Genomic DNA, 25881 nt, shown 5'->3' on the forward strand with positions numbered 1-25881 from the left:
GCGCGTTCACACAGCTCCGGGGCGCAGCGAGCGGGCGAGGCGGTCCCGGCCTCCCCCGGCCACTTCGCGGTCGAGCAAAGGCCCCGGAAGCCTACCCGCCCCGCCCCCGCCAGAGCCCCGCCCGCCTTCAGACGGGGGTGCGGCTCCAGGAAACGGCGCGCTCTCCGCTCAGCACTCCAGCTACCCGAGGCGCCCTAGACGACCCGGCGGATTCAGCCAGACCATCCAGCGGACCCCTGAGGAGGCAGCGGGGACAGCGGCCCAGGGTCCGGCCTTGGTCACCTCCTTGGTCACAGACGGGGCGGGCAGCGCGGCTAGGAGCTAGGGAAACCATGGGGATCTGGGCCAGGCCAGCGATCGCAGGACAGCGGGAGCCCCAGATCTAAGGAACAGGCGGCGGGGCGCCGGGGAGGGGGGGGCCATGACCTCGGTGTGGAAGCGTCTGCAGCGAGTAGGCAAGCGGGCTGCCAAGTTCCAGTTTGTGGCCTGTTACCACGAGCTGGTGGTGGAGTGCACCAAGAAATGGTGAGTGGACGGAGGCCTCAGGGACTCCCAGACTGGCTAGGACCCCATCCCACCATTGGAGCCTGAGAGAACCCTGTACCCAGCCCCATGGCTAAAGTGGCTCCTACCTCCAGCTTGGGCCCTGCTGTCCCAGGCACAGGGGCCTTTGCAGCTTGTGGGACCCCCTAGAGTTGAGGGGTGTGGGAGCTTTGGGGGAGTGGAGGTTAGGACTTCCGGCCCTGAGAATCTCTCTGGGCTCACACTTCTCTCAGCTGCGCTCAGGGCTGGGGGGAAGGGAGGCCTCCTGCTTTTGGCTGGAGGGATGGTTCAGGGTGGCATCAGGAAAGGGAGCAAGTTTTGAGGTGTGCTGACAACCAGGCTGGGGCAGAACCCTCATGGACCTCAGTCCAGCTCAGAACAAGGATGCTGTCCCCTCCTTCCCTGCCCACTTGAGCCAGAGGTCTAGCCTTCAGCTAGACTGGGCTTTGGGAGGCTGGATTCATCTCCACAATGCCCTTAAAAGGGGAAACTGAGCACTAGGAGGGATGAGGAGGGAGGCGGGAGTGGCTTAAAGGGGCCTGAGGGCCTAGGAGCTAGGAGATTGTGAGTCCCAGAAGAGAAGGCCTGGAGAGGTGAGGTGGCAGGGTGGGGGGTCCGTGGGGGCTGCAGGACCTGGCTTGGACTGCCGAGGGGCCCAGAGGCATCTTATTCACATGTCCCCACGGCAGCTGCCTAGGCCCCTGCGTCACTCCCTAAATATATGTGCTCACTGGTGTCAGCTTCCCTTGGCTGGATTAAGGCACAGCTGTGGGGATCTTACCGGCCAGGCAGGGCTAAATTTAGGCTTCCAGGAGGAAGGGCTGCTGGGGTACTCAGGGACCTTTGGGTCCAATGGGAGGGGAGTGAAAGGAGGCTGGGGTCCCTTGGGTAGCTGCCATACATATTCCTGGTCTTGATGGGCCAGCCATGGGCCATGCATTTCTTTTAGTGAGGCCCAGAGAGGGCAAGGGCTGGCTGGGATAATATAGCACAGGGCTGGTCTTGAACTCTGGCCTCTGGCTTCTACCTTCTTCCCCAGCACCCTGGGTAAGGACAGAGGGATGCTGGGCATGGTCTTAGAGAGCAGGCCAAGGGTGTGGCCAGTGTCAATGCTTGTGAGTCACAGGGGGCAGTCAGGGCCTCCTGGGCTTCTGCGTCTGGAGCCCAGGTTAGGAAGCTGCTCAGGAGGGTGTGCCCAGCCTGAGTCAGGCTGCTTGACCAGGCCCCGCCCCCCCAGACACCCCTTGTCCACTTCCCTTTTCTGGGAAGTCCCCATGGATCCCCTTACTCAGCTACTGCCTGCAGTTTGGGGTTGGGGGGAAGAGCTTGGCTCCAGGCCAGAGGACTCTATGGTCAGTTGTGTGACCTTGACTCCCCCAATCTCTGGGTCTCAGCATCCTCAGGGGTTGACAAGAGAGGCATTTATCTTGGCTTAGATTCCAGAGGGGCAGTGAACTGGGTGAACCTGAGTCCTGGCATGGGACTAGGTACTGGCACTGAGGACTCTTGTGCAGCCCTCAGCCATTCCCACCCTCCTGGCCAGCAGTTGAACCCACTAACCCAAAGGGGTCCTCTCGCTCCAAGGCCCCTCTATGTGTCAGCTTCGTATCTGGGCCCTGCAAGGCAATTCTGTCTTCTTGATTTGTCCATCTCCTCACCTCTCTGCCTGTCCCCCAGGTGTGTCCCACCCAGCACATGCTGTTCAGCTTGCTGTGATCTGGAAGTCTTCCTTGATGCAGAACCTTCCCCCCAAAGCTCTGGGTTTGAGAAGTGGGGAGCATGGCAGACTCTCTGGCCCCTGAGCCCAGCAAAGGACTGAGCATGGGAGGCCCTAGGAGGGTGTCTGATAACAAGCGGACCCTCTGCCTCTCTGACCACTCATTCTCTGACCCCAGGCCTCCCCCTACTCTTGGGCCTCACATTTACCATTCCTTCTGCCTTGAGCCCTCCTCCACTCATGCCTCTGCTCCCACACCCAGCCTCAGGGGGCTCTCTCTTGTCTCCCTGAAGTCAGCTTGTTAATTTCTTTTTCTTCTTGATTGGCACTCTTCCCTCACCTTTGTTGTCCTCAGCCCCATTAAGGTCTTGCCCCTTCTCCCAACTGGGCTGGGTATATGGTATGCACTCCACAAATATTTTTTATTTTCTTTTTCTTTTTTCTTTTTTTTTTCTTGTGTGTGTATTTTTCTGAAGTTGGAAACGGGGAGGTAGTCAGACAGACTCCCGCATGCGCCCGACCGGGATCCACCTGGCATGCCCACCAGGGGGCGATGCTCTGCCCATCTGGGGCGTCGCTGTGTTGCAAACAGAGCCATTCTAGCGCTCCAGTGGAGCCCTGGCTGCGAGAGGGGAAGAGAGAGAGACAGAGAGGAAGGAGAGGGGGAGGGGTGGAGAAGCAGATGGGTGTTTCTCCTGTGTGCCCTGGCTGGGAATCGAACCCGGGACTCCTGCACGCCAGGCCGACGCTCTACCACTGAGCCAACCAGCCAGGACCCACAAATATTTTTGAGTGAATGGACTTCTTTTACCCTGGTCTGTGTCTCTTGCAGGGTCCTTGCTGTGTTTCTCTGTATCTCATAGTCTCTGTGTATACCTGTCTCTCTTTATTTATGTCTCTTTCTCCCTGTCTTTCTTCCTAATCCCCGCTGTCCCACATTGGGCTTTTGCCCTTCTGCCCTGGGCCCCACCCTGCTTCAGCAGCCCCACCCTGCTCCCTGTGGCCCCAGATAAGGGGCTGTCCATGCCCTCTCTTGGGGGCGGGGCATGTGGGCAGAGGGAAGATCCCGGAGAAGATGGAGAAGCTGGGAAGCCTGACTGAATAGACCCCTCTCCTCTTCCACCCCTCCCAGGCAACCGGATAAGTTAGTGGTGGTGTGGACCCGGAGGAACCGACGCATCTGCTCCAAGGTGGGGGAGATGTTAATTGGGGACCCAGATTAGGGGTGGGGCCAATGAGGGAGTGTGAGTGAAGTGGGTGAGGGTGGATGGAGTCATGGAGTCAGGTTCAGATCATAATCCAAAGAATGGAGAAAATGTGATCAAGGTTGGAGACAGGGCAAAGGGTGAGGGGAGAGTTAAAATTGAGGGAGGACTCAGACTGCTCCTTGTAGGCCCACAGCTGGCAGCCGGGCATCCAGAATCCATACCGGGGCACTGTGGTATGGATGGTACCTGAGAACGTGGACATCTCCGTGACCCTATACAGGGTGAGTCTCTAGCCCCCCACATAGAAGGGACTGGGCTGGGGATTACAGCCTCAGGCAACCACAGGGTTCCCTGGGTGGGTTATCAATCCAAATTGGGAAGAACAGAGTGGTGAAACCAACAATCATAGCAGGAGCCTACTCAGTGTGAGTGGCCAGGAGGTCTCCCTGGAGGAGGTCACATTTACCCTCCACATGTGGTAGGAGAAACAAGTAGGATAAGAAGCTGGGGAGCAGCCTGACCAGGAGGTGGCACAGTGGATAGAGTGTCAGACTGGGATGCAGAGGACCCAGGTTCAAGACCCCGAGGTCGCCAGCTTAAGCACAGGCTCATCTGGTTTGAGGAAAAGCCCACCAGCTTGAACCCAAGGTCGCTGGCTCCAGCAAGGGGTTATTCGGTCTGCTGAAGGCCCGCGGTCAAGGCACATATGAAAAAGCAATCAGTGAACAACTAAGGTATTGCAACGCGCAACGAAAAACTGATGATTGATGCTTCTCATCTCTCTCCATTCCTATCTGTCTGTCCCTGTCTATCCCTCTCTCTGACTTACTCTCTGTCTCTGTAAAAATAAATAAATAAATAAAAATTAAAAAAACAGCCCTGGCCGGTTGGCTCAGCGGTAGAGCGTCGGCCTAGCGTGCGGAGGACCCGGGTTCGATTCCCGGCCAGGGCACACAGGAGAAGCGCCCATTTGCTTCTCCACCCCTCCGCTGCGCTTTCCTCTCTGTCTCTCTCTTCCCCTCCCGCAGCCAAGGCTCCATTGGAGCAAAGATGGCCCAGGCGCTGGGGATGGCTCCTTGGCCTCTGCCCCAGGCGCTAGAGTAGCTCTGGTCGCAACATGGCGACGCCCAGGATGGGCAGAGCATCGCCCCCTGGGGGGCAGAGCACCGCCCCTGGTGGGCGTGCCGGGTGGATCCCGGTCGGGCGCATGCGGGAGTCTGTCTGACTGTCTCTCCCTGTTTCCAGCTTCAGAAAAATGAAAAAAAATAAAAAAACAAACAAACAAAAAAAGAAGCCGGGGAGCATCAGGGCAGGACAGACCAGTGTGCGTGAAGGCCCTGACTGAATGTCCCCTGCGCCAGCACAGGCTCCTTGCCCTGCACTGCCCCATACTCACCGGCGCCCCCTTTTCCCAGGACCCCCATGTGGACCAGTATGAGGCCAAAGAGTGGACGTTCGTTATTGAGAATGTGAGTGACTGGGGCAGGCTGGACTCTGGGCTCTAGGGGACTCTGGGGCAGCACTGATGCTCAGTCCCCTGGCCCACAGGAGTCCAAGGGACAGCGGAAGGTGCTGGCCTCTGCCGAGGTGGACCTGGCCCGCCACGCAGGGCCCTTGCCTGCCCAAGTCCCACTGCGACTGCGGCTGAAGGCCAAGTCAGTCAAGGTGGTGCACGCAGAGTTGAGCCTCACGCTCTCGGGTGTGCTGCTGCGAGAGGGCCGTGCCACGTGAGTGTCAGCCTGCCCTCCTTGGCCCTAGTCTACAACCACGACCCCAGCCCTCAACCCTGACGTCTGACCCCCAGGGACGATGACATGCAGAGTCTTGCGAGCCTCATGAGCGTGAAGCCTAGTGACGTGGGCAACTTGGACGACTTTGCTGAGAGTGATGAGGAGGAGGCTAATGGTCCGGGGGCCCCTGAGGCACGGGCTCATGCTCCCCAGCCAGGTGGGTTCACAGCCTGCCATGGATTGAGACCACCAAAACCTAGGGAAGTTGGGCAATATATAAGCCGCTTGCCTGTTGAGGCAGAGCCAGCTTGTGCACGTCCAGTGATGTGAGCTCACTACTCCCCAGGCAGCTCTGACCTGCCCTGCAGCTCTGGTTGTCCGATCTTGACCCCTGTGGTGGCCTGGGTCCTTAGCCAAGTCCTGCAGGATGTGTTCCCAGTGCCTCCCCATGCCCCGGCCCTCTTCTTGCCCCTGTGTGGGTGCCTGTCCAGCTTTGTGCCTGCCCTCCGATAGCTGCACCAGAAGCGCACACCCCGCCCAGCACGTGCTCAGCCACCAGCTCCTCACCCCTCCCTTTGGCTTATTAAGGCTTTTTATCTGTCCTTGTGGTTCTCTCTCTCTCTCTCTGCCTTCGTGGGCCTGTCTCTTCTCGCAGGCCGGGGCGCTGCCCTGAGGCCGGGCTGTTTCCCAGGTAGGCCCAGCACTCTCGTTGAAGGGAGGGGGTCAGACCTGCAGCACTGGGCCCTGGGCTGACTCTGCCCCCTCAAACCCTCCCCCAGATTCCTCTCGGGAGCTGAAGACACTTCGTGAGGAGGAGGAGGAGGGCCGAGCACGGCCCCAGCAGGCAGGTGAGGTCCAAGCTAGGGTTCAGAGGGGACTGGACCTGCAGTCACAGGGCCCAGGCCTCAGTGCCCTCCTTCCTTCTTCTCTAGCTGCCAGACCTTCCAGTGCTGAGGATACCAGCCCAGCCCCTGTGAGTGTCCCTGTGCCCCCAGCGAGGGTCTCCCGAGGCCAGGGGTCAGAGCCAGCTACTGTAGCCGGGGGCCAGGCAGGACCTGATGCCCCAAGGGCCCCCGGTACCCCGCCAGAGACACGGTGAGCTTTGGAACCAGGTCCACCCCCCCCATGTCCTGCCCACCCCCTGCCAACTTGCTTTTCCATTGCCCTGGCAACCTGAAGGGGTGGGGGTGGGGCTGAGGGTGGGGTCCCAATGCCTCCCTCAGTGCCCGCTCCTGCTCTCTCCTCAGGTCCTCAAGACATGCAGGCCAGGATTTGGCCCCCATCCCGGCACCTCGGCTCCGGAAAGGCTCTGATGCCCCCTGGCCCTCAGTCCCCCAAGGGAAGGATGAGGCCCCCAAAGCCTCAGGGGCTCCTCCGGCAGGAGAGGGTCCTGCTGGCGAGACCCAGGCCCAGGCAAGCCCTCTGGAAGGGACAGAGGCCAAGGGAGCCAGTCCAAGTGCAGGCATTGAGCATGGAGGCTACAGAAACTCTCTGGGAAGGCAGGAAGCTAAGGTTGAGGAAAGCCCCCCTGAGGACAGGGCAGAGGCCAGTGGGGGGGACACTGAGCAGGGGTCAGGAGTCAGAGATGTGAACACTGAGAGATCAGAGGTCAGAGCTGGGGAGGCTGAAGAAGTTAGTCAAAGGGATGCTGAACAGAAGTCAAAGGTGAGACATGTGGACACTAAGGGACCAGAAGCTACAGGGTTGATGCCTGAGGCAAGATTCAAGGGGACTCCCGAGGCTCCTTGGAGGGGCTCCCAGGGGATGACAGCGGTCAGGACCAGAAATGAGGCTCCTACAACCCAGAGCTCTCCCCCAGCAGAGCCGGCGGGGCATCCCGGGCATCTCAGTGACACCCAGGGGGCTAGGGCCGCTGCAGGCCAGGAGGAGGGCCCGCCCACAGCTGACCAGGGGGCAATGTCTAGGGATCTGGGGGTCTGGAAGGTAGAAACTGGGGACTTGAGGGGCCTGGGAACAGAGGCAAGGGTGGCAGACTCAGAGATTTTGGGGACCCAGGAGACAGAAGCACAGGGATCAGGACTCCCAAAGATAGAGACTGGGACAGCAGAGGCTGAGACACTGGGGGCCTCGGATACAGTGGCAGCAAGGCCAGGGCTCCTGCAGTCAGAAGCTGCTGGGATGGCAGAGGCTGAAGAACTGGGGACCCAGGGGCTAACTGGGGGCTTAGGGGTGCTGAGGAGAGAAGCCAAGGTAGCAGAGCCTGCAATATTGGGGTCCCAGGAGGCAGAGGTGGGAGCTTCTGAGGTGCCAGTGATAGAGGCTGGGAGGACAGAGGCTGAGACACTCGGGACCCAGGAGACGGAGGTAGGGGGTTTAGGGATCTCAGCAATACAATCTGAGGGATCAGGGACCCAGGAAACAGAGTTAGGGAGTTCTGAGGTTCCAGGGTTTGAGACTGAGGCAGCAGAAGCTGAGATATTGGGGACCCGGGAGAAAACAGGTGAGGGTTCAAGTGTCCCAGAGATAGAATCTGAGCTAGCAGGGGCCCAAGAAACAGAGGTCGGGGGGTCAGAGGTTCCAGGGGTGGAGACTGAGGCAGCAGGAGCTGAGATATTGGGGACCCAGGTGATCACATCTGGGGGCTCAAGGGTCCCAGAGATGGAGACTGAGACAGCAGGGGCCCAGGAGGCAGAGGTGGGGGACTTAGGGGTCTCAGGGCCAGAGTTTGGAATAGCAGAGGCTGAGGGACTGGAGACTCAACAAACAGAAACTACAGTTTTGGAGTCTGAGAAGGCTGACATCTCAGGGGTCCTGGCTGCAGAGCCTAGGCCTGGGGGAAGCCTCCTGTACAAGGCTTTACAGATTCCAGTTACTAAGCATGGAGGTTTAGGGCCTCAGGGAGCAGAGGCAGAGACTTCAGTTTTGAGGGTCCAGGAGGTGGAAGCTAGGGTTTTAGAGATTTATGAGGCCAAGTCTGGGGCTTGGGGGGCCCATGAAACAGAGATGGAGGTTTTAGGTCCTTCAGAGAACCAATCTGGTGTTTTCGAGGCCCAGGAAGCAGAGGCTGGGGTCTTTGGAACCCAGAAGGGGAGAGAAGCTGAAGCCAGCCTGCCTGAGGCACAGGTGGCCAGTGGGGCAGGGGCTGGGGTGCCCATGCCCTCGGGGGCCTCTTCCCCAGAGGAGCCCGAAGAGGACAGGAGGCTGCCAGGCAGCCAGGTAGGGATGGGGGCTGCCGAGGGCCCAGTCTTCTACTTCCCACTAACCTGGGGCTGAGCTAACGGCGGCTCTGCATGGCCCCACCTGGTCGGCTGGGCTGGGCTGGGCTGGGGTGGGGTGGGCCAGGGGCTCAGCTTCAAGGAGCCCCCTCACCCCTTCCTCTCAGGATGCCCTGGCTCCCCATCCTATCTTCCCTGGGCTGCATGGAGTACAGCATCCCTAAGCTTATTTTCTGGGCTGACCTTGAGGTGTGACTGCTGGTGACCTCTGATCTTGCCTGGGGGCCACTGATATTTTAGGCAACTTTGGCAGATACAACCCCAGAGCTGGAAACCCTTTTGCCTGGCTCCAAGGCTTTCTGGCCAGTGGTCTCTGCTGACTCCTGCAAACCCAGAGCTGGGGCTGTTTTATACCCAAGAGGCAGAGAGCACATGGTCACGTTCCCTAAGCCCACTCTGTGTCCCCAGGCTCTGCCAGCCCTGGTCAGCTCCAGCCAGTCCCTACTGGAGTGGTGCCAGGAGGTTACTGCTGGCTATCGTGGCGTCCGCGTCACCAACTTCACTACATCCTGGCGCAACGGTTTGGCCTTCTGTGCCATCCTGCACCGGTTCTACCCAGACAAAATGTGAGCTGCCAGAGGTGGTGGGAATGATCTGGGAGCCTGCCCTGAGGGCAGTGTGAACCCAGCTCTGACCAGGCTCTCTCCACAGTGACTACGCCGCCCTTGACCCACTCAACATCAAGCAGAACAACAAGCAGGTGAGATGGGAAGGGAACGATGGCTGCAGGGAAAGAGGGTCCAGAGCCAGGCCGAGGTCCAGGTGTGGGGTCTGTCTGTCTGGAGGAGAGGAATTTGGGCTGCAGGGAAAGAGGGTCCAGAGCCAGGCCGAGGTCCTGGTGTGGGGTCTGTCTGTCTGTCTGGAGGAGAGGAATTTGGGCTGGTGGGCTCCACCTATGGCTTTTGGAAGTTCTGTCGCCAGCTTTTATCCTCATGTTATTTATTTTATTTGTTTTATTTGGGTTTTATTTTTTGGTGGTGACAGAGTCAGAGAGAGGGACATAGGGACAGACAGACAAGAAGGGAGAGATGAGAAGCATCAATTCCTCATTGCAGCACCTTAGTTGTTCATTGATTGCTTTTTTTTCTTATTTCTTTTTCTTTTATTTTTTAGATTTTATTTATTGATTTTTTTATTTTTATTTTTGTATTTTTCTGAAGTTGGAAACCGGGAGGCAGTCAGACTCCCGCATGCACCCGACTGGGATCCACCCAGCATGCCCACCAGGGGGCGATGCTCCGCCCATCTTGGGCGTTGCTCTGTTGCAACCAGAGCCATTCTAGTGCCTGAGGCAGAGGCCGTAGAGCCACCCTCAGCGCCCTGCCCCGGCCAACTTTGCTCCAATGGAGCCTTGGCTGCTGGAGGGGAAGAGAGAGACAGAGAGGAAGGAGAGGGGGAGGGATGGAGAAGCAGATGGGCGCTTCTCCTGTGTGCCCTGGCCAGGAATCGAACCCGGGACTCCTGCATGCCAGGCCAACGCTCTACCATTGAGCCAACCGGCCAGGGTTTGATTGCTTTTTTCTTGTTGTTGTTGTTTTGTTTTACAAGGACAGAGAGAGAGTCAGAGAGAGGGATAGACAGGGACAGACAAACAGGAATGGAGAGAGATGAGAAGCATCAATCATCAGTTTTTCGTTGCAACACCTTAGTTGTTCACTGATTGCTTTCTCATATGTGCCTTAACTGGGGAGCTACAGCAGAGCGAATGACCCCTTGCTCAAGCCAGCGACCTTGGGCTCAAGCTGGTGAACCTTGCTCAAACCAGATGAGCCTGCGCTGAAGCTGGCAACCTCGGGGTCTCGAACCTGGGTCCTCCACATCCCAGTCCGACACTCTATCCACTGCGCCACCGCCTGGTCAGGCTGGTCTTTTAAATTGTTCATTTTCCTTAGTTTAGTTTTTTTTTTTTTTTTTCAAATAAAAGCATATTTCCAACAACAACAGAAAGCCATATTTCCACTAGATTTTTCCAAAACCACCCTTTCGTGAGCAGTTGCTGGGTAACACCAGTCCCCGCCCCGTTGCTCCACTTCCCTCAATAGGAGGGTGAAGGTGTTGCTAGGCAAATTCGGGCATTCAGGTCGTGAGGACCCTCCGCGGTCCCGGCGGGACCAAAGCGTACCTGGGGAACACCGGCCTGCACTGACCCCAGCACACCGTTCCTAGGCCTTTGATGGCTTCGCGGCCCTGGGCGTGTCGCGGCTGCTGGAGCCCGCGGATATGGTGCTGCTGTCGGTGCCCGACAAGCTCATCGTCATGACGTACCTGTGCCAGATCCGCGCCTTCTGCACTGGCCAGGAGCTTCAGCTGGTACAGCTGGAGGGCGGCGGCGGCGCCGGCACGTACCGCGTGGCCAGCACTCAGCCCAGCCCCGCCGACGACCTGGACGCCAGTGGCCTGGCGCAGCGGCTGCGTGAGCACCGGGCCGAGGGGCCCAAGGAGGCCACAAGCCGCGTGGAAGGAGTAGCCCCCGAGGTGGCCTCCAAGGACCGCGAGGCCGAGGCTGCCCAGGAGGCGCGCTCCGCGGAGCCCCCAGCCGACCGCCCGAGAGCCGGAGCGTCGGCGCCCCTGGCTGAGGGGTTGGTGAATGGGGCCGGGGCGCCGGGCGCGGGGAGCGTCGTGCGGCTGCGGCGGTCGTCGGTGAACGGGGAGGCCGGGCCGGTACCCCCGCCGCGCGCGCACGGCTCCTTCTCCCACGTGCGGGACGCCGATCTGCTGAAGAAGAGGCGCTCGCGACTGCGGAACAGCAACTCCTTTTCGGTGGACGACCCCGACTCGGGAGCCGTGGCTGCGGTGAGTGAGGGGTAAGGGGCAGATCCTGAGGGGCCCCAAGGGCAGAGCTGGCGTGGGACGGGGGGTCCCCGTGGGGGAACACGTGCGGGAGACCCAGCTGGGCTTGGGGAGGCGCTGTCTGATCAGGGGGACCATGGTGCCTGCGGAAGAGCCAAGTAAGGAGCAGTGGGCCTGCAGTGACTGCGGGGCAGGTTCCGGGCCCTCGCTGCTGCCAGCCCTGCGTGTATTCTGGCGGTTTTTAAGTCTGGGCATGGAATCATGGGCTGTAGCAGGAAGTTCCTGGAAGGCTTCAGGTTGTCAGCGTTCAGCTGCAGCGCTGCTGCGTATGGACCATGAAGTGGGCTGCGGCCTTTCTTTCGCATTCTCTGCAGGTGGCCGGCAGGGGATGGGGGTGGGGTGAGGGGGTGGAGAGGTGGAGAGGTGGAGGGGTGGAGGGGTGGGGGGCGGTGTCTACAGAGCAGTCGCTGTCCTGGAAGTGGAGAATAAGGTTTCTATCCTCAAGGGGGCTTTTCAGGGCCTCCCAATCCCAAGATTCTCTGACTTGGGCCTTTAGCTTCGCATGCTAGAGACCTATTTCCTCTTTTCTGTGATGGGAGGTTGGAGATTGGAGTCTCTACTGGGCACCCATGTCTTCCCATCCCCTGCAGACCTCAGGTCAGAGTCTGCCAGGGTGTCCCATAGTCACCACAACTCTTTAAACAATTTTAAATTTATTTATTGATTTTAGAGCGACAGGAGCAGGGCGGGGGGGGGGGGGCGACGGGGGGGAGACACTGATTTGTTGTTCCACTTATCTGTGCATTTATTGGTTGATTTTTGTATATGCCCTAACTGGGGATCAAACCCCTACAACCTATGGTTAATAAATTTCAGTTTAGTTCCGTAATGTCAAGAATTTAAAATTAAAAAGTGGATTGGTAAAAAACAACAAGAAAAAACAAACAAACAAACAAACAAAAAAACCTACAACCTTGGCAGCAACCTTGGCATATCTATACGACTCTCCAACTAGCTGAGCCACCCAGCCAGGCCTGGTCACTGCAAGTCTTAAAGGAGAGATGGTCCCAGGAGGGCAGAGGTTTGCTCAAGGACTCAGAGCCCACTGAAGTCTAGGCCGTGGGCTTTCAAGCTCGGACCACCTGCTACCTCAGCCTGCCTGTGACAAGCAGGAGCAGCTGTCAGGCCACTTCAAGCCTTCAGCTGCCTGGGAGTGGCTCCTGAGTTCCAAGGAAAGGAGAGAATCAACTGGGAAAGACTTTCTGGAAGAAGCAGCCATTTGAGCCAGGCCAATATGACGGGCAGGTTTTCCAGGGGAAGGGTGGGAGGGGTGGTTCTAAAGTGGAAGGACCTGCACAAGCAAAATGTGGTGGCAGGAAATCCTGGTCTCACGTAGGGAGCTGCCAGGCATCTCCCATCAGGTTCCCAGGTGGTGCGAGGCCGGCCTGGGGGACAGTGCAGGGTCAGAGGCACAGCACTGAGCCTGTGATGAGAGGCAGGCTTTGTCACACTGGAGATGTGCAGCCACCCCCAGCCTGTATGCCGACCTCTGGGCACAGCCTTGTCCATGTGTCAGTAGCTTTTTAAATATTAAAACGGAGGCTCCATCCTACAGTCTCCTGAGCCCAAGTCCCAGCATCTGATGTCCTTCCAAGGCAGGCCCCCCTCCAGCTCTTGTCCCACAGGAGATATTTGACCAGTGGGTCTGGAGGGGACTTTTCACTGGCCACTGCCATCCCCCATGCCCAAGTGGGAGGGTGTCAGGCCTGGTCTCGCCCTTGGGCACTCCTGGAGTCCTGGAGTGGGATGAAGTTGGGCACTTTGGAGCTGGGGTGGGGCTGACGCAAGCCATTAGGAGGGCAGTGCGCCTCTGGTGCAGTTCACCAAGGCTTCCTAGAGCAGCCGTAGGAAGGGAGTAGGAAGGGGCCTTGGGGCAGATACAAGGAAGTACTGGAATTCCCATTGCGGCTGGGGTAAGTAAACGCAGTTGTGCTGAGGTTGTGGTTTCTACTCCCCTGCCTCTGCCTGCTTGGCGGCTGAGCTCTCGCCTGGCCTGTCCCCACACCCCTCATTGACTCCTTTTAAGGAGGAATGACTATCCCATTTTGCAGGTAAGAACACTGAGGCTCAGGGAGATGAAGAAAGAGGAAAAGGGAGTTATACATGTATGAACCTAGGTTCTGAACTCTTCTTTTTTTTTTTTTTTTTAACAAGAGAGAGGGAGAAAGAAAGACAGGCAGGCAGGAAGGGAGAGAGATGAGAAGCATCAACTCGTAGTTGCAGCACTTTGTTCATTGTTTTCTTCTCATATGTGCCTTGATGGGGGGGGGCGGAGACAGGGGAGCTCCAGCCAAGCCAGTGACCCCTTGCTCAAGCCAGCGACCTTGGGCTCAAGCCAGTGACCATGGGATCATGTCTATGATCCCACATTCAAGCTGGTGACCCCATGCTCAAGCCAGCGACCTTGGGACTTCAGCATCCCAAGTTGATGATCCATCCTCTGCACCACCACTGGTCAGGCTGAACCTGAACTCTTTGGTTTTGTTTTGTTTTACAGGGACAGAGAGTCAGAGAGAGGGATAGATAGGAACAGACAGACAGGAACAGAGAGAGATGAGAAGCATCAATCATCAGTTTTTCATTGTGACACCTTAGTGGTTCATTGATTGCCCTCTCATATGTGCCTGACCGTGGGCCTTCAGCAGACCGAGTAACCCCTTGCTCGAGCCAGTGACCTTGGGTCCAAGCTGGTGAGCTTTGCTCAAACCAAATGAGCCTGCACTCAAGCTGGCGACCTCGGGATCTCGAACCTGGGTTTTTTCCGCATCCCAGTCTGACATTCTATCCACTGCGCCACCACCTGGTCAGGTGAACTCTTTGTTTTTTTTATCTTTTTATTTTTTATTTTTCCCTGAAGTTGGAAACGGGGAGGCAGTCAGACTCCTGCATGCGCCCCACCGGGATCCACCCGGCATGCCCACCAGGGGGCGATGCTCTGCCCATCTGGGGCGTTGCTCTGTTGCAACCAGAGCCATTCTAGCACCTGAGGCAGAGGCCACAGAGCCATCCTCAGCGCCAGGGCTAACTTTGCTCCAATGGAGCCTTAGCTGTGGGAGGGGAAGAGAGAGACAGAGAGGAAGGTGAGGGGGAGGGGTGGAGAAGCAGATGGATGCTTCTCCTGTGTACCCTGGCCAGGAATCAAACCCGGGACTCCTGCACGCCAGGCCGACGCTCTACCGCTGAGCCAACTGGCTGGGGCCTTTTTTTGTTGTTTGTTTGTTTGTTTTACAGAGAGAGAGAGAGAGGGATAGACAGGAATGGAGAGATGAGAAGCATCAATCATGAGTTTTTCGTTGCACATTGCAACACCTTAATTGTTCATTGATTGCTCTCTCATACATGCTTGACCGCGGGCCTTCAGCAGACCAAGTAACCCCTTGCTTGAGCCAGCAAGCTTGGGCTCAAGCTGGTGAGCTTTTTGCTCAAACCAGATAAGCCCTCGCTCAAACTGGCGACCTCGGGGTCTCGAACTTGCATTTTCCGCATCCTAGTCTGATGCTCTATCTCCTGCGCCACCGCCTGGTCAGGCCTCTTTGTTTTTTTTAAAGATTTTATTTATTCATTTTAGAGAGAAGAGGGGGAGGGAGAGACAGAGAGAGAGAGAGAAGCGGGGGAGCAGGAAGCATCAACTCCCATATGTGGCCCTGGCCGGTTGGCTCAGCGGTAGAGCGTCGGCCTGGCGTGCGGGGGACCCGGGTTCGATTTCCGGCTAGGGCACATAGGAGAAGCGCCCATTTGCTTCTCCACCCCCCCTCCTTCCTCTCTGTCTCTCTCTTCCCCTCCTGCAGCCAAGGTTCCATTGGAGCAAAGATGGCCTGGGCACTGGGGATGGCTCCTTGGCCTCTGCCCCAGGCGCTAGAGTGGCTCTGGTCGCGGCAGAGTGACGCCCAGGATGGGCAGAGCATCGCCCCCTGGTGGGCAGAGCGTTGCCCCTGGTGGGCGTGCCGGGTGGATCCCGGTCGGGCGCATGCGGGAGTCTGTCTGACTGTCTCTCCCCGTTTCCAGCTTAAAACAAACAAACAAAAAAACCTCCCATATGTGCCTTGACCAGGCAAGCCCGGGTTTTGAATGGGCGACCTCAGTGTTCCGGGTTGACACTTTATCCACTGCACCACCACAGGTCAGACCTGAACCCAAATCTTGAATGGTGCCCTCCACTGGGCCCACCACTATTGATTGGCTGATAAAGCCACTTAACCTCTCTGTCCTTTTGCTGAAGATGAGAGGCAAAGGCATGAAAGTCCTTTGCAAAGTAGTCTTTGGACACCACTTCGGGGTGCTTTCTGAAAAGGGAGCTGTGTTTTCCTCAGACGTCTGTCCAGAGCCCTGCAACCCTAGGTTGCAAAGATCTGGGCTTGCTTCCCATTTGACATTCCAGAACACAAACAGCGGCCCATGGGTGTGTTCAGTACAGAGGCAAACAGTAAATTGGTGGCCAAGTTTGGGAACAAACCTTTGGATTAGACAGCCCTGGGCCCTAGGCCAGGCTGCATGTGAACCTCATCTCTGACCCTGTTTCCTCACCTGTCGAGTGGGGTAGTAGTCGTCCCTGCCTCCCAGGACTGTTGGGAGAACTGAACGAGCTAGTACGTGCCCAGTGCCCAGTGTATGAATGCTTAGTTGATGTCAGCTATTACTTAATAGTGTTCATGTTAAATGTTTTTTTATTAACCTCATATATTATTATGTTAATTAGTGTACCCTGAGTGCATTCTCTGGGTGCCACCCTGTCTGCAGGGGCTACCTCTGGTCAGGGAGACAGGGGTCACCAATAGCCATGATGGGGCAGGGGGTGGGGTCGGAGCTGTGATGGGGAGAAGGCGCAGGGGGACATGGGCGGAACACCTGACCAGCCTGGGACTCAGGGGGTGCTTCAGGAAGCGTGAAGATCAGGGAGGGAGCCAGAAAGAGGTCTGGGAGGTCTAAGGAGTCTCTGGAGGAGGTAGAGATGAGCGGGTTATGAAGGTCAAGTTGGAGTCCCTTAGACTCTAGACTGAGGAAGTTACTTGGGGAAGTGAAAGTCAATGGCTATAGCCAGAGGGTGGAGCCTGGCAGGGGTTCAGGTAGTGGGGGTTGAGGCTGGAGCTGCCAAAAGGCCTTGGCAACAGGCTGGGGGCTGAGGTAGGTAGGTGTGGTGGAGGTATTAGGAAGACCCCTCAGTTGTGGCTTGAGGGTAGAGTCAGTAGGCAGGGCATGGGTAGTGGCTGGGGTGGAGGCCACCACTGACCCAGGCCAGAGAGGATAGAGCCTGAGGAAGGGGTGTCCAGGGCTGCCTCTCGGGGAGTTGCATGGTGGGGCAGACAGTGAGGTGGTCCAGCCCCTTTCCCTGCCCTGTGACCTAGAGAGGGGTGAAAGCAGGGAGCCATCAATGGGCCTGGCAATCAGCTGAGCTGAGAGTTGGGGGTCCCCAGGTCTGACAGTCCCAGGAAGTCGACAGGGGCAGGGCACATCAGGGGCCAGGCCTGCCCTTCCAGGCTAAAATTGGTAGTTTCAGCCAACCTGTCCTGTTCTTAGGTAATGTGAAGTAGGGCAGACTGTAGGCACTGATTACTGGAGAGTGCCCCCTTTTGGTCAGTATGTGGAAGTGCTGGCTCAGGGTGGCTACATCAGGGCAGCTTTGTGTCATTGTGTGGGGCCTTAGCCACCCATGATAGAGATACCAGCTCTACCTAACTAGAGGGGCAGGTGGCCTGTGGGAATTCCATGGAAAAGGGGCAAGAGGGGGAAGGAGAGGCCCCAGCTGGGTTCTTCACAGTCTTTTCTCTTCTTCACTGGAAGACCCCTGTTTCCCTGACTGTCACCAAAGCCTTGTGCAGCTCCAGGAATGGGGATGATGGGGCCTAGAGTGTGGGAATGGACTGGCCCAGGACCACAGGGAGGGTGCAGGCCATGACCCTTTGAGGGGGCACTTTTCCTAGAGGCCTAGAGAGGTGAGCTCTGGGGTGTGGGCTGGGCAGGGTATGGAGCTCCGGCTGGCCCAGGGCTGGGCTGTTAGGGAACCCCTCCATGCTCTCACTGTCTCCTTCCTCCACAGGAAGGCCTGAGCCCGGCCCCCAGCGCCCCCTTAGCCCCACAGCAGCCTGCCGGTAAGTTGTTTTGAAGGAGTAGTGACCCAGCTTAGCACAGGCTGCTCATAGATCCTGCACTGGGGACCTCCTGGAGCCCAGTGTCAGTTAGAGGTGCCTTAGCCTGGTCTCTGTCTGCAGGAGAGAGTCCCACACTGGAGGAGCCCCCTGCAAGCCCAGGGGAGGAGGCTGGGCTGGTAAGGTGGGCCGAGGGGGGAGGGCTAAGAAGTGGGCGTTTCCTAGCCAGACCTGGGCGGAGTCCAACACCCCCCTTTCCCATCCCCCCCTTGGACCCCAGCAGCGGTTCCAGGACACAAGTCAATATGTGTGTGCAGAACTACAGGCCCTGGAACAGGAACAGAGGCAGATAGATGGGCGGGCAGCCCAGGTGGAGACGCAGCTGAGGAGCCTCATGGAGTCAGGTAAGCTGGGCATCTCAAGGCCGCTCCCAACACGTCCCACCGGATCCGCCCCATCCTGCGCCTGTCCTGACGTTGGGAGGAGTTAGGAGGAAGCCATACTAGCTTTATCATCCCCATTTACAGTGGGGCACACAGAGACCCTGAGCAGGGAAGCAGCTTGCTGGAGGCACGCAGCCCTGGCTTCTGGGATATCATGACAGAGCCGGCCCCGCCCCAGCCCCGCGGGGGTCAATGGCTGGCCTGGTGACTGTCCAGGCCCGGTTCAGGTGCCAACAGGCTTCAGGAGGAGGTGCTGATACAGGAGTGGTTCACACTGGTCAACAAGAAGAACGCTCTCATCCGGAGGCAAGACCAGCTGCAGCTGCTGTGAGTGCCGGCCCCCAGCCGCCCCTCCCTGTCCACACACTACCCTGGCCCTCCCAGGGCCCACAGAGCAGAGAAACTTAGCTACTTGGGTTCGAGCAGCTCACTGCTTTCTCTTTCTGTGAAGATCTTTTTGAAAAGTTGCTCAGACATCTTAATTGTTTTCTCTATCTAATTTTCTGTACAGAGTTGTGTACATCTTAAACTGGTGCTATTTTTACTAATGAGAGAAAAATGTGGTGCAGACGGGTCTGGACTGAGTGCCCCCAGTTTGACCCTCTTCTTTTACAGTTAGGAAAACTGAGGCCCAGAGAGATCTGAGCTGGCTTCCTGAGTGGGGTCAGAAGCCTCTCTGGCCATTATGGCCTTTGTAGTCTTACATGATGGAGTTGGTTTAGCCTCCCTTTTGCATTTTGGATCTTCTTTTTTTGAATAATTTGTTTAATGCTTGCTATTTATGAGTAATGTTCATGCAAATCAACCAACTTATTATTTTTTATGTGAAATGAGGGGAGATAGTGAGACAGACTTCCACATCTTCCCAGACTGGGATCCACCCAGCAACCCCTGTCTGGGGATGATGCTCGAATCAATCGAGCTATTTTTAGCACCTGAGGCTGACATACTCAGACCAACCAAACTATCCTCAGCACCCGGGGCCAACGCTTCAACCAATTCAGTCACAGGTTGCAGGAGGACAAGAGGGAAAGAAAGGGGAGAGGAAGGGGGAAAGAGGCAGATGGTCGCTTCTTCTGTGTTCCCTGACCGGGAATCAAACCCAGGACGTCCATATGCCAGGCTGATGCTCTAGCCACTGAGCAGGCTGGCCAGGGACAGGTTTTTTATTTTATTTTATTTTTATTTATTTATATTTATTTATTTATTTATTTTGTATTTTTCTGAAGCTCATGCCTCTGCTCCCACACCCAGCCTCAGGGGGCTCTCTCTTGTCTCCCTGAAGTCAGCTTGTTAATTTCTTTTTCTTCTTGATTGGCACTCTTCCCTCACCTTTGTTGTCCTCAGACCCATTAAGGTCTTGCCCCTTCTCCCAACTGGGCTGGGTATATGGTATGCACTCCACAAATATTTTTATTTATTTTTAATTTAATTTTTATTTTTTATTTTTTTTGTGTGTGTGTATTTTTCTGAAGTTGGAAACGGGAGGTAGTCAGACAGACTCCCGCATGCACCCAACCGGGATCCACCCGGCATGCCCACCAGGGGCGATACTCTGCCCATCTGGGGCGTCGCTCTGTTGCAAACAGAGCCATTCTAGCACCTGAGGCAGAGGCCACAGAGCCATCCTCAGCGCCAGGGCCAACTTTGCTCCAGTGGAGGCCTGGCTGCGGGAGGGGAAGAGAGAGACAGAGAGGAAGGCGAGGGGGAGGGGTGGAGAAGCAGATGGGTGTTTCTCCTGTGTGCCCTGGATGGGAATCGAACCCGGGACTCCCGCACGCCAGGCCGATGCTCTATCACTGAGCCAACTGGCCAGGGTAATTTATTTTTTATTTATTTATTTATTAAATGGTCCTGTTCAATTTTTTTGTTGTTGTTGTATTTTTCTGGAGTTGGAAACGGGGAGGCAGACAGACTCCCGCATGCGCCCAACCGGGATCCACCTGGTATGCCCACCAGGGGGCGATGCTCTGCCCATCTAGGGCGCGCTCTGTTGCAACCAGAACCATTCTAGCGCCTGAGGCAGAGGCCATAGAGCCACCCTCAGCGCCCGAGCCAACTTTGCTCCAATGGAGCCTTGGCTGCGGGAGGGGAAGAGAGAGACAGAGAGGAAGGAGAGGGGGAGGGGTGGAGAAGCAGATGGGCGCTTCTCCTGTGTGCCCTGGCCAGGAATCGAACCTGGGACTCCTGCACACCAGGCTGACGCTCTACCACTGAGCCAACCAGCCAGGGCCGGTTTTTTATTTTTTAAAGAGGGGTAGGACTTGATCAGGTAGTGGCACAGTGGATAGAACGTTGACCTGGGATGCTGAGGACCCAGGTTTGAAACCCTGAGGTCCCCAGCTTTAGAGCAGACTTACCAGTTTGAGGGTAGGGTCACTGGCTTGAGCATGGGATCATAGACATGACTCCATGGTTGCTGGCTTGAGCCCAAGGAAATTGACTTTGCTGGAGCCCCCCCCCCTTCAAGGCACATATGAGAAGCAATCAATGAACAACTAAAGTAACAGAACTGAGTTGATGCTTCTCATCTCTCTCCCTTTCTCTTTCTCTCTAAAAAAGGAGGGGTTCAGGGGTAGGAGGAGACAATATAAACATCCAGCAGTTGGGGGAACAGAAGAGATGACCAAGTCCAGGCTATAGCTCTGCCCTCAGCCCAGCCCTCTGCAGAACTGGGAGCCCAGGAGTGGTCAGGGCCCTGGGCCACCCCTCCCATTCCCTGACCTGGCATCCCCACCCCCAGAATGGAGGAGCAGGACTTGGAGCGGAGGTTTGAGTTGCTGAGCCGGGAGCTCCGGGCCATGCTGGCCATCGAAGGTAGGAGAGGGGGCCGGAGGGAAGGGTCTGGAGCTGGGGACTGGGCAGCGGCTGGTGTCTCCTGACCCCCGCCTCCTCTGCCTTCAGACTGGCAGAAGACTACGGCGCAGCAGCACCGAGAGCAGCTCCTGCTAGAAGAGCTGGTGTCGCTGGTGAACCAGCGCGACGAGCTGGTCCGGGACCTGGACCACAGGGAACGGATGTGAGTAGGGCCGGGCCGCGCTGGGAGCCGGGGCGGGGCCGGGTGCGCACTCCCCGAGGTGTGGCTGGCCCGCCCCCGGCTGACCCTCCCGCGTCTGACCCGCGCCCGTTCCGCCCAGCGCCCTGGAGGAGGACGAGCGCCTGGAGCGCGGCCTGGAGCAGCGGCGCCGCAAGCTGAGCCGGCAGCTGAGCCGGCGCGAACGCTGCGTGCTGAGCTGAGGCCGCGCCCACCTGGGGAGTCTTCAGCTTTTCTGTCGCCGCCCCGGGTCACCGCCGTCGGAGGGAGCTCCAAACGACCGGGTCCTCCGGGCTGCCGCGCGCGGCCTGCAGGGGCCGCCTTCACCCTTGACCAGGAGAGGCAGGGAGGTCCTTCGGGCGTAAGGACAGGAGCGGCTGGGCGGCCGCGCCGTCGGGCGTATTTATTTGAACGTGTGTTTTGTGTGTGTGTGTGTGTATTCGTGGGGCTGGGGGTCCCCGACAGCAGGGCCCCGGTGTCCAATCCAGGGGATCAGGACGGCTGGGAACTGCTGTGCCCTCTCCCCTCGGCTTCCTGTACCTTGTGAACAATAAAGTTGGACAACGCGACAACGGCGCTGGCTCTGAGGACGCCTGTGGTTTCAATAGACGGAAGGGGTTGGCGCTTAGGCAGATAAGGTCGTCTGCGATCCCACATGGGGCTGTGCAGGCCTGGGGCTCCCAGATGCCAGTGGAGGCGGGACCTAAGCCCTGGAAGGCGGATGGGGGTTTGGGTTGTTAATCACTGCAGGAGAACCATTTTGAAAGAAGACACAGAAGCACAGTTGAGGTTGTTGCCCATTTTATTTTTCATTAACATTTTCTAACGTCCTCACACCCACCCCTTCCCTCCATCTCTAGAGACTTCCTGCTCAGGGTTCTTCACCTGAAAGATGTTAACTCCATCACCTGACATCTGTCAGCAAGCTGGGGCCTGTTCAGGAGCTGCGGTTGAGGAGGGCAGGGAGCTCAGAGCCAGTTCATCCTGGCCGAGGATGCCACCTTGGTCCTCACCGGTCAAAGGACCACTGGCCCCGAAGAAGTTCACCATGGCACGGACCTGTGGCAGCTCCGAGAATGTCTCCACTGCCAAAAGCATGGCCAGGAGCCCCAGGAGCAAGTAGCCTGGGAGGAAAGGTTGCTAGAACTTTTGGGGTGCCGATGCTGCCCCCTACCCACCTCCTAGCCTGGTAACCCACCCTGCCACCTGATACCACTCACAATTCTCTGCCATCTGGATTCTTCCAGCTATAATTCCCTCTACCTGGGAGGCTTAGCCACCCCAGTGGTTTATGGGAGTTGTAGTCCAGGCTCCTTTTCCCATCTCTCCTCCCACTGGCACTCCTTGGCAGCTGGACTCACCAAGAAGTGCGATCTGTCCAAGGTGGTAAAGCACTGGATTCAGGTCATGACCACGACCAGGCAGCAGGTCCCCCAGGCCGATGGTGCTGAGTGAGCTGAAGCAGAAGTAGACGGCCTCCAACAGGCTGCAATCACCTTGCACACCCCACAGCACCAGGGCTGGCAGCAGCACGAAGGTACCAGCCACTAGCAGACCCAGTCCAGCTGCCTGCAGCAGCGCAGTCCTGGCAGGGGCCAGCTGCCAGCATACTGCTACCCAGCCAACCGGGCGGCTGAGCAGAGGCAGCAGGCAGTGGCGCAGTGTGGCTACAAGTACTAGGGAAGCTGGCAGCCCCAGGGCGGCGTAGACCACACAGAAGGCTTTTCCACCTGCAGATAGTGGGGCCATGTGGCCAAAACCTGGAGAGGAGACAGTGGGTAATGAGCACTTGGGGTCCTCACCTCTCCCAGCAAGCCTCTGCGGAAGGCTGCCCTCTAGTGGTTGAAATTGCCGACACAGTTCAGGCCCATTCTCTGGGTCGGTTCCTCATCCATTGCCGGGACTTGGGCAAGTCCTTTACCTCTCTGAGCTCCTCTTTTATTTTCTGGAAAATTAAAGAATTAAACAGCCTTGGGGAATAAAGAGAGAGAGAGAGAGAGAGAGAGAGAGAGAGAGAGAGAGAGAGAAAGAGACAGACTGTCCTCAGGCCTCTTGTAACTGGGACAATTTCTCAGAATTGCTGTCCTGCCCCAGAGGGATCCTGGCTTTCTGAGATTCCTCGGCTCTGCCCTTGACTGATACTTCCACATCCACTGGGCAGAACATCCCCCACTCTTTCATTCTCCAAAGGTGTATTGAGTTATCCTGTGTGCGGGCCTTGCACTGGAATCAGTCTGCTCAGGCCCAGCCATTTGGTGGGAAGACAGACAGGAAAATCTGTGAAGACGCTTGCTATGAAGAGCAGTGGAAGAGGCAGCAGCATGAGAAAGCATTCGATGCCAGAAAAGCATGTGCAAAGGCACAGAGAGATGAAAGGCAGGAGAACAGGATCAGCTAGTCCAGAGCTTGTGCCAGGTGCAAGACAAAAGAGTGGTGGGCACTGGGGTGCCCTGGAGAGCGTGTGCGCTGCCCAAAAGGGCAGGCCCTGTTCCCCATCCACTAGTATGTTGCCTGGCAGGAATTCTGGCTCAATGCAAATAGGTTTTCTGATTTTTCCAAAAGAAGTTGGAAAACAGACTAATTTTTTTTTCTTCTGTATTTTTCTGAAGCTGGAAACAGGGAGAGACAGTCAGACAGACTCCCGCATGCGCCCAACCGGGATCCACCCGGCACGCCCACCAGGGGCGAAGCTCTGCCCACCAGGGGGCGATGCTCTGCCCCTCTGGGGCGGCGCTCTGCCGAGACCAGAGCCACTCCAGCGCCTGGGGCAGAGGCCAAGGAGCCATCCCCAGCGCCCGGGCCATCCTTGCTCCAATGGAGCCTCGGCTGCGGGAGGGGAAGAGAGAGACAGAGAGGAAGGAGGGGGGGGGGTGGAGTAGCAAATGGGCACTTCTCCTATGTGCCCTGGCCGGGAATCGAACCCGAGTCCCCCGCACACCAGGCTGACGCTCTACCGCTGAGCCAACCGGCCAGGGCCGAAAACAGACTAATTTTTAAAATATTTAGAGACTTTGCAGGACAAAAAATTTTTTTAAAAATCCAGGGCTGTGGGTCCCCTTATTTTAGCTCTTTGAGCCTTTACACATTGTACCCTCCACCAGGAATGCCTTCATCTCTCATCAGGACTTCCTTCCCTGGGTGCCTTCTCTCTTGTTCCCTCCTGAGTTCATGTTCACTCCATTTCCCTCCACCCAAGAATCTATCCCACAATGTGTTCCTTGCCTTGCTTTTGGCCCATGGGGTCTGGGCACCTCTCCTGGGTCTCAAAAGTATGGCTGGGGGTGGAGCTGGGGAGGCCACACCCCTCCTGGCAGCTGAAGTTGAGGCGCCAGTTGGGGTGTGTTGCTGTGGAGAGCCCCAGCTGTGATGTCAGCTCTAATAGGGCCTGGGCTCTGTCTAGCACTTTGGGGTTGGGGGAAGGGCTACACCCCCAGGGACAACAGGGAGCGCTGGAATCAGGGCCCCCTCCTGCCTGGCCACCTGGCAGCCTTACCGGTAGTGGTGAGGATGCTGGCGGTGAAGAGCAGGGCTGAGGGCAGATCCCAGGTCCCGGCCTCTGAGCCATTGCCCAGGATGGAGACCCCATGGGCATGGGCTGCCAGGGCGGTGCCCAGCAGTTCCTCCAGTGCCCCGGTTGGCAGGCAGGCTCCATACTCCCCCTGGAAAGCAGCCAGCTCAGCCCTGAGCTTGTCCTGGAGCTGGAGTGCTGGAGGCCCCTCCAGAGCCCGGAGCAACGCAGCCCCGAGCCCCAGAGCCAGCAGGTAGGGCACCATCAGTAGCCCATACCGGGCACAGGGCCTCAGACGCCCCATGGTGTGCCACCTGGCAGTCTGAGGTATCCTGGGAGCTGGCGGCTCCACCTCGGGCACCTGGGAGGGGCCGTCAGGTGGGGCTGGGAGGAGTGCTGTGTGGGTGGCTGAGAGTGGGAAAAGCTGGAGTGAGTGTGAGTGGAAGGGAGAGAGGCAGTTGAGGTGTGGAGGGGAGCTGGATCACTCCTCCCAGTTTCTGGGGCCATTATTTGCCCAATTCCCTACAGTTGGGGTAGTGAGGGCTGGGTGGAGGAAGGTGATGCCCAGAGAGGTGAACGACCAGTGAAAACCACACTGCGGTGGTTTACTCAGGGACACGCTCACTGTCACACACACGCCATTCATCTACTCAGCAAGGACTTAGATCCTGAGGACAAAGGGAAAGAGGACAGACAGGTCTCTTCCTTCCTGGTGTTCACAGAAACCTGTTAGCAAGGGAACATGACATGTCCACATTGTCATTCGGTCCCTGAAGGAAACCCTTGTATAATGGGAGACAGCTCTGGGGGAGGGGAGCTCACTGGGAAGGCCCCTGTGGAGTGACATTTTAGCTGGGGAATAAAGAGGCCACTGAAGGTGGGAAAGAGCTGGGGTAGGAGAGGGACAGGGGGCTGGCTATAGGGGTAGACACAGAGCCTTGAGGACAACTGTGGCCCGGGGACCTATAGGGGAGGCGCTACTGTAGGCATTCTGGATGGGAGGTGGCGGCCTGGGCAGTTGAGTGGGAGACGAATACGGGACTTGGGATGGGTCTGGTGGGGACAGGGTTGGCGAAGTAAGGAGTTGAGGACACGCAGAGCACCCTGGCAAATGGTGCAGGCAGGTCTCTCTTCCAGGTCCTTCCTGACAACCTTTTGTGCCCATCCTCCTAAACACTGGGGACAAAGTGAGTCTGGCTGCCACAGGGCATGAAGGAGAGGAGGGCCGGGAGGGGAGCCCAGACCGAAACTCCCAGAACCCACAGACCCCCGTGGTAGAAAGGTGAGTAGAGCCAGGTGCCAAGCCAGATCCATCTTCCTGAGTTGGACTCTGGGATAGAAACACCCTGGATAAACCCCCAAGACACTGCCCCGAGGGCTGCAGTGTTCTGAGTTCAGCAAGCTGCCCGGGTTGGGAGCAGCATGGCCAGGAGTCATCCCGGGGGAGGGAACATTGAACCGACCTAAGGATAAGCAGGGACCTTCCAGGAGGACAAATCAGGGTGAAGAGTCACTTGCAATGGTGGGAA

The 25881-nt window shown here is 57.5% G+C and overlaps 2 protein-coding genes across 13 annotated transcripts; one reads left to right on the forward strand and one right to left on the reverse strand.

Moving 5' to 3' along the window:
• The first annotated feature begins 118 nt into the window (after window positions 1–118).
• EHBP1L1 (EH domain binding protein 1 like 1) lies at window positions 119–21418 on the forward strand. 11 transcript variants are annotated; one of them, XM_066252034.1, is made up of 21 exons: window positions 121–525; window positions 3393–3450; window positions 3654–3749; window positions 4884–4937; window positions 5017–5195; window positions 5273–5415; window positions 5854–5889; window positions 5978–6046; window positions 6131–6293; window positions 6446–6611; window positions 8208–8375; window positions 8843–9000; window positions 9086–9134; window positions 10601–11227; window positions 17319–17370; window positions 17491–17546; window positions 17648–17771; window positions 18038–18137; window positions 20554–20627; window positions 20715–20829; window positions 20948–21418. In XM_066252034.1, exons 1-21 carry the CDS (start codon window positions 422–424, stop codon window positions 21045–21047), a joined length of 2691 nt encoding a protein of 896 aa, XP_066108131.1. In that variant the 5' UTR covers window positions 121–421; the 3' UTR covers window positions 21048–21418. The 11 variants fall into 11 exon arrangements, with proteins under 11 accessions (XP_066108127.1, XP_066108128.1, XP_066108129.1 ...); XM_066252035.1 differs by having other exon boundaries at window positions 122–525; window positions 6446–6605; XM_066252030.1 differs by having other exon boundaries at window positions 119–525; window positions 6446–8375; window positions 20948–21094.
• Window positions 21419–21490: 72 nt separating this feature from the next.
• KCNK7 (potassium two pore domain channel subfamily K member 7) lies at window positions 21491–24805 on the reverse strand. 2 transcript variants are annotated; one of them, XM_066252043.1, is made up of 4 exons: window positions 24338–24805; window positions 22206–22604; window positions 21730–21968; window positions 21491–21554 (listed from the first exon to the last, which is right to left on the reverse strand). In XM_066252043.1, exons 1-3 carry the CDS (start codon window positions 24654–24656, stop codon window positions 21763–21765), a joined length of 924 nt encoding a protein of 307 aa, XP_066108140.1. In that variant the 5' UTR covers window positions 24657–24805; the 3' UTR covers window positions 21491–21554; window positions 21730–21762. The 2 variants fall into 2 exon arrangements, with proteins under 2 accessions (XP_066108140.1, XP_066108139.1); XM_066252042.1 differs by lacking the exon at window positions 21491–21554 and having other exon boundaries at window positions 21629–21968; window positions 24338–24803.
• Between the last annotated feature and the right edge of the window lie 1076 nt (window positions 24806–25881).

This window comes from Saccopteryx bilineata, chromosome 1, assembly GCF_036850765.1.
Source record: "Saccopteryx bilineata isolate mSacBil1 chromosome 1, mSacBil1_pri_phased_curated, whole genome shotgun sequence".
Classification (NCBI taxonomy): domain Eukaryota; kingdom Metazoa; phylum Chordata; class Mammalia; order Chiroptera; family Emballonuridae; genus Saccopteryx; species Saccopteryx bilineata.